The sequence below is a fragment of the Garra rufa genome, chromosome 20, assembly GCF_049309525.1.
Source record: "Garra rufa chromosome 20, GarRuf1.0, whole genome shotgun sequence".
Lineage (NCBI taxonomy): Eukaryota > Metazoa > Chordata > Actinopteri > Cypriniformes > Cyprinidae > Garra > Garra rufa.
The window spans coordinates 2023784-2040072 of NC_133380.1; the positions used below are offsets into that span (position 1 = coordinate 2023784).

Sequence of the window (16289 nt, forward strand, 5' to 3'; positions counted from 1 at the left end):
AAACAAAAAAATGTCAAAAATAAATAAATAATTATTTAAAAAAAATAATAATAAAATGACAAAAAATAAAACTATTAAAAACATTTATGTTAACTCAAATTAAATGAAATATGAAGAGTAACATTTTGGGCAACAATTAGTTTAATTTGAAAAATTTATAAAAATATATATATATATATTAAACAAAAAAATGACCAAAAAAATATCAATCTAATTATTTTTTTAAAAAACAAAAATGAATAAAAATGACAAAAACACAACTGGGAATAACAGAATTACTAAAACTGAAATAATGAACTGAAATTAAAACAGAATTAATAATAAAAAAAGAAAAACAAACATGAATTAATAAAAAATAAATTCCAAAAAATCTGGAATCATTCCCAAATTACAAATTATGGAAATAACTGATGTAAAACTAAAATAAAAATGACAAAACACAACTAGAAATAATTGAACTGAAAAAAAACAAAAAAAACAAAACAAATAAAAACAGCTGAACTACAACATAAATAATAAAAAAAATATATATAAACAGAATTACTAAAACTAAAATAATGAACTAAAATTCTAACTGAATTAGTAAAAAAAAAACATTAAACACTAATTTATTTAAACACTGAAATATATATTTTTTTTACAACTGAAAATAACGGAACTGGAATAAAAGATAAAAACAGATCTTAAAAACACAAATAAAAATAAAATATGAAAACAACAAAAATACTAAAAAGTAACATGACGTACCCACAGTGGCGTCCCATCACCTCCAGCACAAACGTCCTCTGATGACTAAAAACAACAAACACACGAGTGAGTCAATTCTGCTCCCTAAAAATGCATTTATTTAATCAAAAATACTGTAAAAATTGTGAAAAAATATTTTAATTTAAAATAAATGTTTTCTATGGTGAATATCTTTTAAACTGTAATTTATTTCTGTGATCAAAGCTGATTTTTCAGCATCATTACTGCAGTCTTCAGTGTCACATGATCCTTCAGAAATCATTCTAATTTGCTGATTTGCTGCTCAAGAAACATTTCCGATTATTATCAACGCTGAAAACAGTTCTGCTGCACTATATGTTTGTGAAAATTGTGATACGTTTTATTTTTCAGGATTCACAGCTGAATAGAAAGTTAAAAAACAGCATTTATTTGAAACAGAAATCATTTAAAACATTCTAAATGTCTTCACTGACTGAATAAAATTATGAATAAAAGTGTTAATTTCTTAAAAATCTCACTGAATGGTAATTTTAAATTGAAAAAATGCGGAAAAATTTAAAGCAAAAAATAAAAATAAATAAAATAATATTTATCATTATAATAATAACAATTATTAGTAGTAGTAGCAGTAGTAGCATTTTCTATTTTTTCAAACCACACTGATAAACACGAACTACTTTTAAATAATTGTAATATTTTTATTTGGTAATAAGAATTATTGTTGGTTATTTAATATTAGGAATATTCAGAATTAGATCAATCAATCAATCAGATACTGGGAAAAATGTAACTGGAACTGAAATAAAAAGAAAAAAGAAAAAAGAAAAAAAACTAATTAAAAAATTAAAACAAATTAAAATTAAAAAACTAATTAATAGATGTATTTAAAAAAAACTAATTTAAAAAATAAAACAAATTCAAATAAAAATTTAAAAACTAATTAATAGATGTATTTAAAAAAACTAATTAAAAAAATAAAACAAATAAAAATAAAAATTTAAAAACTAATTAATAGATGTATTTAAAAAAACTAATTAAAAAAATAAAACAAATAAAAATAAAAATTTAAAAACTAATTAATAGATGTATTTAAAAAAACTAATTAAAAAAATAAAACAAATTAAAAAAAAATTAAAAACTAATTAATAGATGTATTTTAAAAAAAACTAATTAAAAAAATAAAACAAATTAAAATAAAAATTGAAAAACTAATTAATAGATGTATTTAAAAAAACTAATTAAAAAAATAAAACAAATAAAAATAAAAATTTAAAAACTAATTAATAGATGTATTTAAAAAAACTAATTAAAAAAAATAAAACAAATAAAAATAAAAATTTAAAAACTAATTAATAGATGTATTTAAAAAAAAATACTAATTAAAAAAACAACAACAAAATTGCTCAAACAGGAAACAACTAAATTGCAACTAAAGTAAAAATAATAAAAGTAACCACACGCACATTTAAAATAATAATATATTAACTATAAAGCTAAATAAGCTTTCCATTGAATGTGGAATGTTATAATGGGACAATATTTGGCTGAGATACAACTATTTGAAAATCTCCAATCTGAAGGTGCAAAAAATCTAAATATTGAGAAAATCACCTTTAAAGTTGTTGAAATGAAGTTCTTAGCAATGCATATTACTAATCAAAAATTAAGTTTTGATATATTAACAGTAGGAAATTTACAAAATGTCTTACAATCTCTATTTAATATCCTAATGATTTTTGGCATAGATGAAAAATCAATCATTTTATCCCATGCAATGTATTGTTGGCTATTGTTACAAATACAGCCATGCTGCTTATGACTGGTTTTGTGGTCCAGGGTCACATATGTCAAAAAATGTGAAAGTAAATGTTCCACTGAGGTCATTTTGAGGCACAGATCTGACATTGCTGACATGTTTTTTTCTGATTTGATCATGTGATGCTGCCGTAACTCACATTGGTTTCTCAGTAAGAGTTAATTTTTGACGGTGTGTGCGTTTAACCTTTGTGCCGTGGTGGTGATTGCATCAATGACTTCCATGATTCGATGCAGAGCAGAATCGGCTCCGATCGTCATGTCGGTTCCACAGAAATCATTATCGATGGATCCCACCAGACCCACGATGTTCAGATGCGTGTACTGCTGCGCCAGAGAGTCCGTGATCCGGCCTGAAACACACAAACAACGCTCCACATCAACTCCTGCTCCAAACAAGAATGCTTTGAGGTGTTTTTTTATCCGAATGCAGCATTTGAGCGTCTGTTCGTTCTGTTGCTGCAGTGATGAGGGACACAGGAAGCTCTTGGCAGCTTCTAATGGAGAGCCAACAGAAACGCTTTTGATGCTGCTGTGCTGAAACAAGTGGAGCGTAACTTAGTGACACAGAAAGCAGAGAGAAAGAGTTCAAAATGAGGTTTCAGGTTCTGCTGCTGCACTGAAAACCTGCAGCTGTCTCTTACAAATTAAGTGTTATCATTAACTAAATTTAAAAAATAAATATATATTAAAAACATTTATGTTAACTCAAATTAAAATGAAGTATGAAAAGTAACATTTTTGTGGAAACATTTAGTTTAATTTGAAAAAATTATTAAAAAATTTAATACTAAAATTTTTTTAAATGAAACAAAATTAAATAAAAAAATAATAATACATTTTAAAAAGACATTTAAAAAAAAACAATAAATAAAAATTACAAAAAAAATAAAAAGTATGAGATGTAACATGGAAATTTGGAAAATTAATTAAAAAAATAAAATAAACAAAAAAAATAAAAAAATAAAATCCAATACCAAATTTAAACAGTTTAAATTTAAACAAAAATAGACAAAAAATAAATAAATCAAATACTGAACAAAAATGTAAATGAAACTAAAATAGAAATGAATAAAAAAAATTAAAATAAAAAAGACATTTTAAAAACAACAATCTTTTTTACATTTTTTATTTCATTTCGTTTCATTCAATTATTTTTCAGTATTAGATTTTTAAATTAATTTTTCAAATTAAACTAAATGTTGCCCAAAATGTTACTTTTCATACTTTATTTAATTTGAGGTAACAAATGTTTTTTTTTTTTTTTTTATAGTTTTTTAAATGTTAAATTTTTTATATATTTATACATTTTTATTTTAGTTTCATTTTTATATTTTTCAGTATTGGATTTTTTTTTTTTTTTTGGTCCTTTTTTTTGTTTATTATTTAATTTTTTTAATTGAACTAAACGTTGCCACAATGTTACTTTTCAGAATTCATGAAGTATGAAATGTAACATTTTGTGGCAACATCTAGTTAAATTGGGAAAATTAATTAAAAAAAATTAAATAATAAACAAAAAATGACAAAAATAAATAAATCCAAATACTGAAAAAAAAAATTAATAATTACTAATTTTTTTTTTAAACAATAAATAAAAATGACAAAAAATAAAACTATTAAAAACATTTATGTTAACTCAAATTAAATGAAGTATGAAGAGTAACATTTTGGGCAACAATTAGTTTAATTTGAAAAATTAAAATAATAATAATAATAATATTAAATGACCAAAAAAATATCAATCTAATTCTTTTTTTAAAAAAACAAAAATGAATAAAAATGACAAAAACACAACTGGGAATAACTGAGAATTACTAAAACTGAAATAATGAACTGAAATTAAAACTGAATTAATAATAAAAAAAAGAAAAACAAACATTAATTAATAAAAAATAAATTCCAAAAAATTATTCCCAAATTACAAATTATGGAAATAACTGATGTAATACTAAAATAAAAATGACAAAAACACAACTAGAAATAATTGAACTGAAAAAACCCCAAAAACAAATAAAAACAGCTGAACTACAACATAAATAATAAAAAAACATATATATAAACAGAATTACTAAAACTAAAATAATGAACTAAAATTCTAACTGAATTAGTAAAAAAAAAAACACTAATTTATTTAAACACTGAAATTTTTTTTTTTTTTTACAACTGAAAATAACGGAACTGGAATAAAAGATAAAAACAGATCTTAAAAACACAAATAAAAACAAAATATGAAAACAACAAAAATACTAAAAATAAATAACTGAACTAAAATGAAGTATAAAAAAATAGTGAATGTGAAAAAAAAAAAAAATTAAAACGTAAACTAAACATAAAATAAAAAATCAATATTAATTCTATATTAATGGTGAAATAACAGTCTGTGTGTACCTTGTCGCACAAGTTCAGAGAGTAGGTCGCTCCACTCGCTGCGGAAGATGTTTGCTCCGGTCAGACTGCCGTCTCCGCCGCAAACACACAGGTTGGTGATGCCGCGCTGGACCAGGTGAAACGCCGCCGACAGACGGCCCTCGCGTGTGGTGAACGCTTTACAGCGGGCGCTGCCGATGATGGTGCCGCCCTGAACGCAATCACAACACATCAGCATTACAACAAGATTTACAGGAGCTCAGATAAAGCACTGGATGCCACTCAAACATGCAACATCTGCACAGCATTAGAAGAAGCTGCTGTTTGAAAGGCATAATGCACGTTTTTAACCAAATAATAGAGTATATAGTGTGTATGACATAAACATTGCTGAGGGTTGCTGCTAATCTCAGATTTAATCTGCTGCTTTAATCGAAATCCTGTTTCCTGCTGCTGTCTGTCAAAACGTGCAGGAAGACACAGATGAGGAGGATGTTATTTATATCTCAGTTTCTTGAATAAACACTGACAACTCCATTACAAACAGCAGAAACCGACATTTGGAGCCGTTAAAATCAATTACATGTTCGATACATGCACCTGGATTTGACTTTTCCAATTAATTTATAATTGTAAATATGAAAATATCGAAAATATATGACAGATGTATTTATTTCCATTACTTTTTTATACATATATTTCTTTATTTTTCAGGGTTTCCACAGCCACAGAAATAAATCTGCATTGTGCTCTATTAATATGTGTATGCTATTACAAAAACATATTTGGAAAAATAATAAACAAATAAACCAATATTAAATAAATAATTTTATTTAAAATAATCTGTAAAATAAATACATTTATATAAAATAAAACTTTGATACAAAAATAAATAGAACATTTCTATAAAAATAAATAAGTAAATAAATAATTAATAATGTTTATTAAAACTTGCTCCATATCTCTAGTTATACATTTATATAAAATAAAATAATTCCTATCAAATAAATACATTTATATCAAATAAATAAATAAAACATTTATGTATAATAAAACTGATACAAAAATAAAAGGAGCAATTACATAAAATAAATAAGTAAATTAATTAATTCCACTTTAACTAGAATAATACTATTTATTATTTTTGAGAAAATAATAAATAAATAAATAAATATTAAATAAATAAATAAATGATTTTATTTTTCTGGGTTTCCACAGCCACCTACATTGTGCTAAATTAATTTGTGCATGCTATTACAAAAAAATATTTGGGAAAAGAATAAATAAAAACATTTCTATAAAATAAATACATTTCTATAAAATAAATAAAACATTAAATGAAAAAAAGACAAAAAACACAACAAAATTATTAAAACTTCAACTAAAATTAAAACAAAATAAATAAATAATTTTATTAGTAAAAATAAATACAACATTTCTATAAAATAAAACTTTGATACTAAAATAAATAGAACATTTCTATAAAATAAATAAGTAAATAAATAATTAATAATGTTTATTAAAACTTGCTCCATATCTCTAGTTATACATTTATATAAAATAAAATAATTCCTATCAAATAAATACATTTATATCAAATAAATAAATAAAACATTTACGTATAATAAAACTGATACAAAAATAAAAGGAGCAGTTACATAAAATAAACAAGTAAATAAATAAATTCCACTTCAACTAGAATAATACTATTTATTATTTTTGAGAAAATAATAAATAAATATTAAATAAATAAATAAACAAATAAATGATTTTATTTTTCTGGGTTTCCACAGCCACCTACATTGTGCTAAATTAATTTGTGCATGCTATTACAAAAAATATTTGGGAAAATAAAAAATAAAAAAATTTCTATAAAATAAATACATTTCTATAAAATAAATAAAACATTAAATGAAAAAAGACAAAAAACACAACAAAATTATTAAAACTTCAACTAAAATTAAAACAAAATAAATAAATAATTTTATTAGTAAAAATAAATACAACATTTATATAAAATAAATAAAACATTTCTATAAAATAAAACTTTGATACTAAAATAAATAGAACATTTCTATAAAATAAATAAGTAAATAAATAATTAATAATGTTTATTAAAACTTGCTCCATATCTCTAGTTATACATTTATATAAAATAAAATAATTCCTATCAAATAAATACATTTATATCAAATAAATAAATAAAACATTTATGTATAATAAAACTGATACAAAAATAAAAGGAGCAATTACATAAAATAAACAAGTAAATAAATAAATTCCACTTCAACTAGAATAATACTATTTATTATTTTTGAGAAAATAATAAATAAATAAATATTAAATAAATAAATAAATGATTTTATTTCCACAGCCACCTACATTGTGCTAAATTAATTTGTGCATGCTATTACGAAAAAATATTTGAGAAAAGAATAAATAAAAACATTTCTATAAAATAAATACACTTCTATAAAATAAATAAAACATTAAATGAAAAAAGACAAAAAACACAACAAAATTATTGAAACTTCAACTAAAATTAAAACAAAATAAATAAATAATTTTATTAGTAAAAATAAATACAACATTTATAATAAATAAATCAATAAATAAATACATAACATTTCTATAAAACAAAATAATTTCTACAAAGTAAATACATTTACATAAAATAAATACATAAAACATTTATGTAAAATAAAACTGATACAAAAATAAACAGAACAATTATATAAAATAAATTTGCCTTTAACTAGAATAATACTATATTAATAATTTTTTTATATATATACACATTTCTTTACTTTTCAGGGTTTCCACAGCCACAGAAATAAATCTACATTGTCCTCAATTAATACGTGCATGCTTTTACAAATAAATGTTTAAAATAATAAATAAATAAATATTAAATAAATAAAAAATATATTTTAAATCAACATTTATATAAAATAAATAAATAAAATATTTATATAAAATAGAACTTTGATACAAAAAAAAACAACAGAACCTTTATTTAAAACTAAATAAGCAATGAATATGATGAATATAAAGAAGTAATGAATTTGTCTTCATAATCTTTAATTAAAGTATCAAAACTTGCTCCATATCTCTCTCTCTCTATATATATCTCTATTTATATTTTCTACCATCTGAATTCATTACAGTATTAAAGAACTACTTTTCTCCATCCAATCAATTCCTCAAGGAATTCTACATTGATTTTTTGTGAATGATGTTTCATGAGATTTACTCTTGCTATCAAGCAAACATGCATTAAAACATTAAAACAGTTGAAGACTGACCAGCTGAATGATGTTGGTGACGCTCTGCCAGTTGGCGAGTTTGATATGATCTCCTCCATCCACCAGGCCTTGATAACCCTACAGAAACACAAGCATCAGTACAACAGCAGCGCTCTGTGACTCTGAGGATCATCTGGAGCATCAGTTCATCTCTCACCTCGTAAATCAGGTAGACTTTAGCGCCCACATAAATGCCCATGCGTGTTACAGCGCGAACGGCCGCGTTCATACCTGCAGAAATCACACACGTTATCATGCATTTCACGCTGCTCTACAAGAGCCACAAAAGAGCATCTAAAAGCAAGATCATGTCAGTTTATTTGTGTTTAATGCAGCAGCTAAAGAGAAATGCATCGACAAATTGTCCGTGATGCAATATTGTGACACAACATGCAATGCAAGTTTAATCTGGAAACAATTCAAGAGCAAATAACAGAATTACTGAAGCACGAGATGTGCATGCACACTAGATAGGGGTCATGACAGCTTACATAACAGACAAACATGCATTACTCATGCCCCAGATACTCACTCTCTGACACAGACACCAGTGTTGTTTTTGACAACCATCTTAGATTTAGTCTTAGTCTTTGGACTAAAATGCTTATTAGTTTTAGTCTAGTTTTAGTCGACGAAAAGTCAAAAAGGTTTTAGTCTAGTTTTAGTCGACGAAAAGTCAAAAAGGTTTTAGTCTAGTTTTAGTCGACGAAAAGTCAAAAAGGTTTTAGTCTAGTTTTAGTCGACGAAAAGTCAAAAAGGTTTTAGTCTAGTTTTAGTCGACGAAAAGTCAAAAAGGTTTTAGTCTAGTTTTAGTCGACGAAAAGTCAAAAAGCTTTTAGTCTAGTTTTAGTCGACGAAAAGTTAAAAAGGTTTTAGTCTAGTTTTAGTCGACGAAAAGTCAAAAAGGTTTTAGTCTAGTTTTAGTCGACGAAAAGTCAAAAAGGTTTTAGTCTAGTTTTAGTCGACGAAAAGTCAAAAAGGTTTTAGTCTAGTTTTAGTCGACGAAAAGTCAAAAAGGTTTTAGTCTAGTTTTAGTCGACGAAAAGTCAAAAAGGTTTTAGTCTAGTTTTAGTCGACGAAAAGTCAAAAAGGTTTTAGTCTAGTTTTAGTCGACGAAAAGTCAAAAAGGTTTTAGTCTAGTTTTAGTCGACGAAAAGTCAAAAAGGTTTTAGTCTAGTTTTAGTCGACGAAAAGTCAAAAAGGTTTTAGTCTAGTTTTAGTCGACAAAAGGCAAAAAGGTTTTAGTCTAGTTTTAGTCAACGAAAAGTCAAAAAGGTTTTAGTCTAGTTTTAGTCGACGAAAAGTCAAAAAGGTTTTAGTCTAGTTTTAGTCAACGAAAAGTCAAAAAGGTTTTAGTCTAGTTTTAGTCGACGAAAAGTCAAAAAGGTTTTAGTCTAGTTTTAGTCGACAAAAGTCAAAAAGGTTTTAGTCTAGTTTTAGTCAACGAAAAGTCAAAAAGGTTTTAGTCTAGTTTTAGTCGACGAAAAGTCAAAAAGGTTTTAGTCTAGTTTTAGTCGACGAAAAGTCAAAAAGGTTTTAGTCTAGTTTTAGTCGACGAAAAGTCAAAAAGGTTTTAGTCTAGTTTTAGTCGACGAAAAGTCAAAAAGGTTTTAGTCTAGTTTTAGTCGACGAAAAGTCAAAAAGGTTTTAGTCTAGTTTTAGTCGACGAAAAGTCAAAAAGGTTTTAGTCTAGTTTTAGTCGACGAAAAGTCAAAAAGGTTTTAGTCTAGTTTTAGTCGACAAAAGGCAAAAAGGTTTTAGTCTAGTTTTAGTCGACAAAAGGCAAAAAGGTTTTAGTCTAGTTTTAGTCGACGAAAAGTCAAAAAGGTTTTAGTCTAGTTTTAGTCGACAAAAGTCAAAAAGGTTTTAGTCTAGTTTTAGTCAACGAAAAGTCAAAAAGGTTTTAGTCTAGTTTTAGTCGACGAAAAGTCAAAAAGGTTTTAGTCTAGTTTTAGTCGACAAAAAGTCAAAAAGGTTTTAGTCTAGTTTTAGTCGACGAAAAGTCAAAAAGGTTTTAGTCTAGTTTTAGTCGACGAAAAGTCAAAAAGGTTTTAGTCTAGTTTTAGTCGACGAAAAGTCAAAAAGGTTTTAGTCTAGTTTTAGTCGACGAAAAGTCAAAAAGGTTTTAGTCTAGTTTTAGTCGACAAAAAGTCAAAAAGGTTTTAGTCTAGTTTTAGTCGACAAAAAGTCAAAAAGGTTTTAGTCTAGTTTTAGTCGACGAAAAGTCAAAAAGGTTTTAGTCTAGTTTTAGTCGACGAAAAGTCAAAAAGGTTTTAGTCTAGTTTTTTTACTCGACGAAAAGTCAAAAAGGTTTTAGTCTAGTTTTTTTACTCGACGAAAAGTCAAAAAGGTTTTAGTCTAGTTTTTTTACTCGACGAAAAGTCAAAAAGGTTTTAGTCTAGTTTTAGTCGACGAAAAGTCAAAAAGGTTTTAGTCTAGTTTTAGTCGACGAAAAGTCAAAAAGGTTTTAGTCTAGTTTTAGTCGACGAAAAGTCAAAAAGGTTTTAGTCTAGTTTTAGTCGACGAAAAGTTAAAAAGGTTTTAGTCTAGTTTTAGTCGACGAAAAGTCAAAAAGGTTTTAGTCTAGTTTTAGTCGACGAAAAGTCAAAAAGGTTTTAGTCTAGTTTTAGTCAAAAAAGGGGAAAAAGTAGTCTTTTAACAAATTAATGTAGGTCAGTAAGTATTTTGCTGTTGGGTAGTGTCACTTATAAGTTCTGAAAATAGCAGATCTATAGTTCAACACAATGTGAGCTTCCGGATCGACTATTTTCACCAATAATTACAATAATGAAGGAATGTTTTAAAACATAAAAGACAAACAAGGATGGAATGCTAAAACGGCTTGCCATACTAGTATGGCAAAGAGTATTTAATGCTAAAACGGCTTGCCATAGCGGCAGATACGTTTTAGGTTTTGATTGGCATGCACAATAAGCAGAAATGTCATGCATTTTAAACGTCTGCTGGACCACCCACTAACATTTTCGTCTATTCTCGTCTCGTCAACGAAAACTCACACATGTCTCGTCATGTTTTAGTCATCAACGAGCCATTTTTATCTCGTCATCGTCTCGTTATCGTCATGAAAAAAGTGGCGTCAACGAAATGATTTCGTCATCGTCGACGAAAACAACACTGACAGACACATCAGAAAGAGCAAAGGAAATCAGGAAATCACACCACATACCCTGAGCAGGAACATTACACAATGTTTTTTAAATGTTATGCAAATGTTAAGACAAAACGTTCTTAAATTAATATTTATGGAATGTTCTTATGACACTATTAATATTTGATATACGCAATTTTGTTAATGTAATTCAAATCGGGGTTCACTGTAAAATGAAATTCCAGGACTTTTCAAGCAATTCTTTTTGATTTTTCAAGCACCTCAGAGATCTCACTTATCAAACAATGTCTTATCTTTCAAATTCTAAAAAAGATAAACAGATAAATAAAAATATACTAATAAGGATTTGCCAAAATAAAGCGAAGCACATGCAAAGCATCACTACTAAAGTATACTACACTTGCACTTTGTATTTGTATTTATGTATACTTTCTTCTCTTTTTTCTGTTATGTTTTTATAACTGTACTGCCTTAATGGTTTGACGTTTTCTATTGTTTAAGAAAAAAGAAATCAGGGGAAAAAAAAGATTCACGAAATCACTCCGAAATCCTGATCTGAATCAAATGATTCACCATGCACACTCGTAGTCTCAATCTGAATCAAATGACTCCCGATCCACACTCTGAAGTCCTGATCTGAATTATCATTCAGATTAAATCATTTGACCAAGGGCGGAACTTTGCGTTTTGTGAACCATTTGATATAGATTAAGAGTTCAAATCGCGTATCTACATTATTCGCAAATAATTTAATTTGAATCATTCAATCCGCAAAATTAATTACGTACCCGTTCTGAAGTATATCAGATGATTTGCAATACGCACTCCGAATTAACGTCTCAATCTAAATCAAATGATTTGCAAACCTGCTCTGAAGTCCCAATCCGCAATCTTCGTTAGCAAATCCGCTCTGAATCAAATGATTCCCAACATGTGATTTGAAGTCTTAATTTGAATCAAATTATTCGAGAACACGCTCTGAAGACCCAATCTAAATAAAATGATTCGCAATACGTGATTTGAAGTCCCAATCTGAATCAGATGATTCGCGAAGTTCAAATCGAAATCAAATGATTTTGCGATACGTGATTTGAAGTACTAATCGAAATTAGATGTTTCGCGATTCGCAAAGTTCAGATAGAAATTGAATGATTTGCGATAAATGATTTGAAGTCCCGATCTGAATCAAATGATTTGCGATGTTCCAATCTGAATCAAATGATTCGCAATACGCAACAAGAAGTCCCGATCTGAATCAAATGATTCGTGATTCGCAAAGTTCAGATTAAAATCGAATTATTTGCGATACGCGATTTAAAGTCCCTGAATCAGATGATTCTTAATTCGCAAAGTTCCGATCTGAATCAAACGATTTGCGAAATTCAGATCAAAATCAAATGATTCTCAATATGCGGGCGATATGAAGTCCCGATCTGAATCAAATGATTCGCGATTCACAAAGTTCTGAACGAAATCAAATTATTCGAGATTTAAAGTCCCTGAATCAGATTATTCTTGATTCTCAAAATCACGTTCTGAATCAAATGATTTGTGATGTTCCAATCGAAATCAAATAATTTGCAATATGCGTTTTGAAGTCCCAATCTGAATCAAATGATTCGCGATTCTCAAAGTTCTGAACTAAATCAAATTATTCGCGATTTAAAGTCCCTGAATCAGATGATTCTTGATTCTCAAAATCACGATCTGAATCAAATGATTTGCGATGTTCCAATCTGAATCAAATGATTCGCAATACGCAACAAGAAGTCCCGATCTGAATCAAATGATTCGTGATTCGCAAAGTTCAGATTAAAATCGAATTATTTGTGATACGCGATTTAAAGTCCCTGAATCAGATGATTCTTAATTCACAAAGTTCCGATCTGAATCAAACGATTTGCGAAATTCAGATCAAAATCAAATGATTCTCAATATGCGGGTGATATGAAGTCCCGATCTGAATCAAATGATTCGCGATTCACAAAGTTCTGAACGAAATCAAATTATTCGAGATTTAAAGTCCCTGAATCAGATTATTCTTGATTCTCAAAATCACGTTCTGAATCAAATGATTTGTGATGTTCCAATCGAAATCAAATAATTTGCAATATGCGTTTTGAAGTCCCAATCTGAATCAAATGATTCGCGATTCTCAAAGTTCTGAACGAAATCAAATTATTCGAGTTTTAAAGTCCCTGAATCAGATGATTCTTAATTCTGCAAATTCCCGATCTGAATCAAATAATCTGCGAAATTCAGATCAAAATCAAATGATTTGGAATATGCAATTTGAAGTCCCGATCTGCATCAGATGATTTGTAAAGTGCCTATCTAAATCAAATGATTCATGACATGCGATCCGATTGGAGCGCTTCGAAACGGTGAATAATTTTGCGATGCAATGGTTTAAATGATTCTGAATTCTGAAAAGCTTTGTTTTACCCATCACTACATGCTTTTTAAAATCATTACAAGTGATATCGAAATTCAAAAATGAATGTCTCTTTTAATTTGATCTGTATTTTGCTAGTGAATCGCTTTAAATAAATGATCAAAGTCACGAGTTTGAATCAATCAGAGCGGTTCCAGCGTAAATGACTCACTCAATTGATTCGGTTCATCTGTTCCTATTTTCGCATCTTCAGCCATGATTACACGACACTGTCAGTACTACCACTGTCTTAGCTCGCTAGTTTATGACATTAACTGAAATAAGTGAAAAAGTGTCATGTTTTTTTTTTTTGCGTTAAAAAATTAAACACTTATTTAATCAAATTAAACACTTATTTCAAATACCCCTCAAGGAATGTTGTTATTTTCAAGGGTTTCCCAGGGTTTACATTTCAAAAAGTCAAATTAAAGTACTTCAAGCACCTTGTACGAACCCTAGTTAATTGTAAAAATTGTTGATTTAAGGTAAACACTGAGAGAACATTCAAATGTAACATTCTCATAACTTTTCCAAACATTGAACATTTGCATAACCTGAGGGGGGTGTTCCATAAAACAAGTTTACCAAATAAGCCAGGTTTATTTTAGTTAGTCTGACTTATTGTCACTTGATTTGGCTCAAAATAAGTCAGACTAACTGAAATAAGCCTGACTTATTTGGTAAACTTGTTTTATGGAACACCCCCCAGGAAAACGTTATTTAAATATAAACAAATGGTCATTCAAACGTTGAGAGAACATATGTAACGTTCTTACGTTTTCGAAATGATAGAATGGAATGTTTCCCGAACGTTCACATAACCAATTTGTAACGTTTAAGAAATAACGTTTAGTAAATATGTTTACAAAACGTTGTTGGAAAATATTTTTGTTCGCTGGGAATGCATGTCAGTGTTTGCATGAGCGCATTCCTCTACAACAGGTAGTCAGACATAAGATCCCTATTTATACAGCATTATGGGCATCATATATTCGAAAATGACTGAATTTGTGCATCCAAGACTCGTTTAAAGCGACTGCTGGCTAAAATGTATAGGTTGAGCAACAGTCGCAGTCAGCTGTTGCTGTCAGAGTCTGCGTGAGCCTCCATTCGCTCGCTTTATTTACTTTATTCGCTCTTTATAGTCATGTTTTACCCTGCGCGTCTCCGCCGCTCGTCAGAACCGCGATGGCTTTTCCCGCGCCGCTCATCCGCAGCTTCTCAAAGTCCACATGCATGATGGAAGATCGCAGATATCAGCCCTTTAACGCCGGAAAATACAGCGGTTTCCTGCGCACTGATTCCCGTGAAAGCTGCTTACATTCGCCTCACGCAGAGCACGAACTGTGTCGGCGGCGCGCGCACGTACGCGCGTCCAGCTCCGCCTACTGTTTACTTTGCGCGTTCCTGCGAGATGACTGGACTGATCCGCGGAGAATAAAAGCGCTTCGAGAGACACTTTTCTGGGTGTTTTTTAATAACATAATAGTTAATGGTTTAAATTAAAAAAGCGAAGGAGTTAAGAGTGGGGAAATACGTTTATGGTAAACTGCGTTTGTGACGAACCTCTAATCTACAATAACAGCGTCCAGACACTGAGATAAAGAGCTGAGCACATCTGTTTCAATAAGGAGGTTCAACCAACTCTGAATTGACTTACTCTGAGATGGGAAACACTGAGTTTTTGGTTTCAGAACAGCTGAACTGAGTTAGTTCAGTCCACTCTGAGTAGGTTGCACCACGACAATGAAAAGCCCTGATCAATGGAGCTCCCAAATTATGATTCACCATGGCAACAGCTCCCGCCAAAAAGACCTCTGCATACTTCAAGACGATGCTTAACTTTAATTCTGAATAATTATTAAGAATATAATTATTTAATGATTAATAATTAGAATATCAAAGGTAAAAACTGGCAGAACGGTTAGTTACTGAACTATTCATTTTCATGGTATGACATAAAAAATAAAATAAAATAAAAAATAAGAAGAAGAAGAAGAAAACAGCTAAACATGGAAGTAAACATAATTCTGCCAGGTAAAGCTTTAAGCATAAAGGGTTCATGAGTGTAGGCTACGTGATTTTACAAATATTTGACATTAAAATATGTCATGTAAAAATATAATTCTGTGTCTAATTTCACTTTGCAGGAGCTTTTTCCACATAATGCTCTTTCACATAATGAAATGTTCTCTAATACAAACGGTTGCGTTTCTTAATTAGAGTAATGAAATGAACATTTGACTCCTACTCAGCCAACAGCATGAAGGCTCGCAAAATGATGAAGAACAGATGAAGAGGAGATGGAAGTATTGGAAGAATATTAAAATCCAACATGAAAAAGAATAAAAGTTGCTTTTGTGCATTTATAGAAAAAAAATTATATATAAAAAACAAAAAAAAAAAACTACCTTTTCATCTGCCATCCTTCCATTCCATACAGTAATCAGCTTCATATGCAATGGGTTTGTGCTCAGTATTCTCCGAAAGAGCATTAGAGCAAGGC

At 28.5% G+C, this 16289-nt stretch overlaps 1 protein-coding gene across 1 annotated transcript in view; it reads right to left on the bottom strand.

Moving 5' to 3' along the window:
- Positions 1 to 15021, bottom strand: part of LOC141294278 (ATP-dependent 6-phosphofructokinase, liver type-like) — a 29865-nt gene extending 14844 nt beyond the window's left edge. Inside the window, exons 1-6 of the mRNA XM_073826353.1 lie at positions 14940 to 15021; positions 8377 to 8450; positions 8220 to 8297; positions 4936 to 5125; positions 2732 to 2897; positions 728 to 792 (exon numbers count right to left, since the gene is read on the bottom strand). Coding sequence (XP_073682454.1) covers positions 728 to 792; positions 2732 to 2897; positions 4936 to 5125; positions 8220 to 8297; positions 8377 to 8450; positions 14940 to 15021 — 655 coding nt within the window. The remainder of the gene's footprint in view (positions 1 to 727; positions 793 to 2731; positions 2898 to 4935; positions 5126 to 8219; positions 8298 to 8376; positions 8451 to 14939) is intronic.
- Between the last annotated feature and the right edge of the window lie 1268 nt (positions 15022 to 16289).